General features: G+C 32.5%; 1 protein-coding gene and 1 long non-coding RNA gene across 6 annotated transcripts; one reads left to right on the forward strand and one right to left on the reverse strand.

The window, feature by feature from the left end:
• Positions 1–724: 724 nt before the first annotated feature.
• LOC105569338 (F-box/LRR-repeat protein 4-like) lies at positions 725–3,765 on the reverse strand. 4 transcript variants are annotated; one of them, XM_012025724.1, is made up of 7 exons: positions 3,315–3,765; positions 3,099–3,204; positions 2,560–3,007; positions 2,376–2,472; positions 2,015–2,279; positions 1,538–1,850; positions 725–1,383 (listed from the first exon to the last, which is right to left on the reverse strand). In XM_012025724.1, the coding sequence occupies exons 1-7, from the start codon at positions 3,579–3,581 to the stop codon at positions 1,101–1,103; spliced, it is 1,779 nt and encodes a 592-aa protein (XP_011881114.1). In that variant the 5' UTR covers positions 3,582–3,765; the 3' UTR covers positions 725–1,100. The 4 variants fall into 4 exon arrangements, with proteins under 4 accessions (XP_011881114.1, XP_011881106.1, XP_011881123.1 ...); XM_012025716.1 differs by having other exon boundaries at positions 1,925–2,279; XM_012025733.1 differs by having other exon boundaries at positions 1,190–1,383; positions 1,743–1,850; positions 1,925–2,279.
• LOC105569330 lies at positions 2,940–3,943 on the forward strand. 2 transcript variants are annotated; one of them, XR_001009497.1, is made up of 4 exons: positions 2,940–3,021; positions 3,173–3,247; positions 3,362–3,485; positions 3,784–3,943. It is a non-coding gene; the product is annotated as an uncharacterized LOC105569330 (long non-coding RNA). The 2 variants fall into 2 exon arrangements; XR_001009498.1 differs by having other exon boundaries at positions 3,410–3,485.
• The last annotated feature ends 20 nt before the right edge of the window (positions 3,944–3,963 follow it).

Here is a 3,963-nt window from a genome sequence, read left to right on the forward strand (position 1 = left end):
AAGAGAGAGGCCACTACGATTTTCTTTCTCGCTTCCTCCGGACACATTTCAATTCCCTATTCCCCTTCCATATCATATATGTGTTCTAAGGTCGTTGTGACTAACTACATGTGGCCAATCACAATCCAGCGAGAAACGACTCGTCGATAGAAATGATGTCGAATCGACGTAGAAACAGTAAAATCGACAGTGAAAATACATCGTTTCGTTATCTATCGACGAGTCATTTTCGCTGCACCAGTAGCACATTGCATTGATCAAATATTGATTAAACATTGGTCCAAAATTAATTGTATTCTTCCAATATTTAGCGAATGTACTGTGGTACGAGGGTGGGTACATTGTCTAACGGAACATTCCTATTGACAATTAAGCAGAAAGATAGGAGATCTGAGTTGTTTTCTTCGTCACATAGTTTACTGACAACGGGTAGAGAAATAGATAGAGAAAACGAAAAAAGAAAAATAGATAAAACGAGAAAATAATTACACTTTTATATGTCCTTTCAATAAACAATTGTTTTCCCCAGTGAGAAATGATACATCGGATCAATGTCGGTTTGATGTCGATTCTATCAGATCGTATCGATACGGCTCGGTCGACAGTTAAATGTCGATAATTTCACACGTTTCGCGATTATTTCGATGTAGTGAGAACTTTGCAAATAATATTTGTTGATAGCAGCAACACAGTATAATATAAAATAAATTTAGAATAAAATATTTACACACTACACCCTGTTACGGCTCGTAGTCCTTTATTCCTCCAATTTGTGTTTAACATATTTGAGCCAATTTTATTATATTAATTTATACAATATAATATACCTTGTCTTCATCTCTCACACAAATTGCATAATGGGATAAGGAAATTTCACTCATAAATTAATTTTAAGAGACTATTTCAACTTTTAATAGTTGAGATTACGTGGAAAGTTAAACCATATTTTTGATCTATATTTCTACAACATATTCAAAGTCTATCAAAATCTGTGAAAGATAACTTAGACTGTTCCGCTGTGAGAGAAAATTACGCAGCCATTACATCAATCCCTCTTCTGCGTACATGTACAATATAGAAAAATTATGTTAATATTCTAATTAACACAAGGACACATGTGGATATTCTTGCTCCATCCGGTGAATTAATTCTTCGTCACCTTCCACAAAATAAATCTTTTGCAATTTTGGACACTGCAAGGGAAGTGTTAACACGTTTAGAGGTAACACTTCTAAATGCACTTCTTTTAAGTTTTTACACAGAGTCAGTAATTCGCCGACATTATCATGGAAATTCTCCAACTTAATTTCTTCCAACCGTTGACAGGCGGAAAACAATCTACGCAAGCTATCCTCACCGATTGGCTCAATTGATTCATCGATTCTGTAACAAAAGTCATGCTACTAATACGATTTTTTAATCAAAATAGGAAAAACACCATAGTTGTTTCGTGATGCTTGCAAGAGATGTAAATATACAAATTTTTATAAAGAATTTGTATGATATGTATTTAAAAAAATATATATGGCAAACGTACAAAACATTCTCAATGCTCAGTTTCCGTAAGTTTTTACACTCGGCTAGAGCATCAATACCTAGCGATGTAATTGAACAGTCAAGTATATTAAGTATTTCCAAGTCTGCGCAAGAATCCCTCAATTGTATGGCAATTGAGTCCACATTAAGGTAGACATAAAAGAAATCTTCTAATGGCGGGTTTCCAGAGCTCAAATTTAACTCACGTATTCGAGGATTTCTTTGTAATATTTTGCAAACACAAAGTGTAATATCTGCAGGCAATATCGATTCATCAAGTAAATCTTCAAAAATACAACAACTGAGATCCAATACTAAAAAAGAAAGATATATACATATAATTAGTCATACAATTTACTCACGATAAAGAAATTAACTTATATTATACCTTGCAAATTATTGCAAAATACCGCAATGTCATCTAAAACAGCGCTACACAATGTGCAGTTGCGTAATCGTAAATGTGTTAAACGCTCACTGCAAATTTCAAGAAGATTTTCTAATTCCAAAGAGAAAATATCGCTTGATGCAATATCCAACTTTTGCAAATATTTACATCTAGATGTAAAGTATGATATAATATTATCTATATGCATAGAAGACATGTGGCGCAAATTTACTAAATTCAAGCACTTAAACAGAGAACCATCTCGTGTTAAGTCATTAAGACGTTTATTCATTGTGCTCATATGGCACAACGACCTTATATCCAAGTACTTTAATATTTTTAGTATCATTTCATCCTGTAACCATAAAATATAAAATTTCAATATATGAAGTAACTTTATTTATATAAAAAAATATTATTATAATAAATAAATTTAAAAAAAATACTTTACAGGCAGAGTAGAAAAACCGCAATGTGTGAGCTTCTTGGAACTATCTAAAGAAAGTTTGGAACATTTTCTAATCCGTGCATAATTCGAATGCAAGTGGCTGCCCAGGTTGGAACAAATTTTCTTTCATTATTATGGGAAATAAAAAAAGGTTAAATATTATTTAGAACGTTAGTGATTATAATACCTCGTATAAATGGTACAGTAGTAAGAAAAATTTTTTCGGAGACGCCTTATATCCCTGTGTGCACGTTTATCAATAGGCGTTAAATTATCGGTGATCAAATGTTGGCCCTTCACATTCTTTAATATACTAGTGAAAATTCCTTCCGTATTTTTAGAAAGGATTAATTTTGATGTACCGATAAGCATCACAGCTGCTAACTTTGTCTCATAATACAGAAAACTGTACGTAAATTTTAATCTAAGCCTTTTGGTTTTGAAGTCACAAAACTGCAAAGGCGGGGAAAATAGCCGTGAATCCTCTGGTACAGGAGTCTGACATTTACCATTCCATAATGGAAACCACCGATTTTCTTCAGAATTGTGAGCCCAAATTTGAGTGATATACCCAGGACGATACATTTCATATATAGAAACTCTGATCGGATATACGGCTTTATCAAACTCGAGATCTTCAAAATTAATGGTAAATTATATTATAAATTGTTCTGAACACAAACATATATTCTTTAACAATATTTATCAATTTAATTGTTATCTTACCAATATAATTATAAAAAACGCTGCTATCATCGTCTGGTTCATCTGATGATGGTACACGTGGTTGTTCCTGCCAGGAGGATATTGAGATTTTGAAACCACCAGATTGCTGTATTAAAAAAGTCAAAACATGCCGAATGTTACAAAATATGGTAACAAAGTTATATTACATTTGATTTCTACAAACTAAGAACGAATAATATCAAACAATGCATTTACCATCAAACATGCGCCGTGCAAGTGATAATAATTTATATATTTTTTAGGATCCCCAATTAACTTCTTAGATATATCTTTTACAATTTGTTTGCTAGAACTGTCCTTTTTGATGTACTCCTGATCTTGGCCTAATGAAATGTTATATCTGCTCCTGCTGTCCTTGACAAATTGGTACGAGAAATCTACATGTTCTTTTCCTACATACACTCTCTTGACACAAGGATATCGGCCTTCATCCTTCTCATAGGAACTATAATAAGATGCCATATTCTCTGTCTGAAAAAATCAAAGAAATGGGTTTATGAGTTTTTGCAAATATTTACTGTACATTAAGAAATTGTTACATCCAATTGTTATAAAGATTTTGCCAATGGAAATATTTCATAAAAATATCGAATACAATATCCACTCGAGATAAATCTGCTGTAGGGAATATATGAAATCATCTATAAAGGTGTTATTTTAATAGTGGTACAGCTCTATCTTCATCAACTTCAGGATATCGGTACATAGAGATAAATAAAGAAACTGCAGGATTATTGTGTTATGCTGATCGTGGAAGAAAGTTGCAGATGAGTTTTAAAAAATTCCTTTATGTAATCTCAAAAGTTTGATTAATGTCTGTTGCGTGTGTGGGAGTTTAAGTCCA

Source organism: Vollenhovia emeryi, unplaced genomic scaffold, assembly GCF_000949405.1.
Source record: "Vollenhovia emeryi isolate VEMERY1.0 unplaced genomic scaffold, V.emery_V1.0 DF942287.1, whole genome shotgun sequence".
NCBI lineage: Eukaryota > Metazoa > Arthropoda > Insecta > Hymenoptera > Formicidae > Vollenhovia > Vollenhovia emeryi.

Coding starts and splice junctions, on each gene's coding strand:
- LOC105569338 (XM_012025716.1), bottom strand. CDS start 3,581: ATGGCATCTTATTATAGTTCCTATGAGAAGGATGAAGGCCGATATCCT. Junction 3,008..3,098: donor CGTTTTTTATAATTATATTG/GTAAGATAACAA, acceptor TTAATTTTGAAG/ATCTCGAGTTTGATAAAGCC. Junction 2,473..2,559: donor TACTGTACCATTTATACGAG/GTATTATAATCA, acceptor CAACCTGGGCAG/CCACTTGCATTCGAATTATG.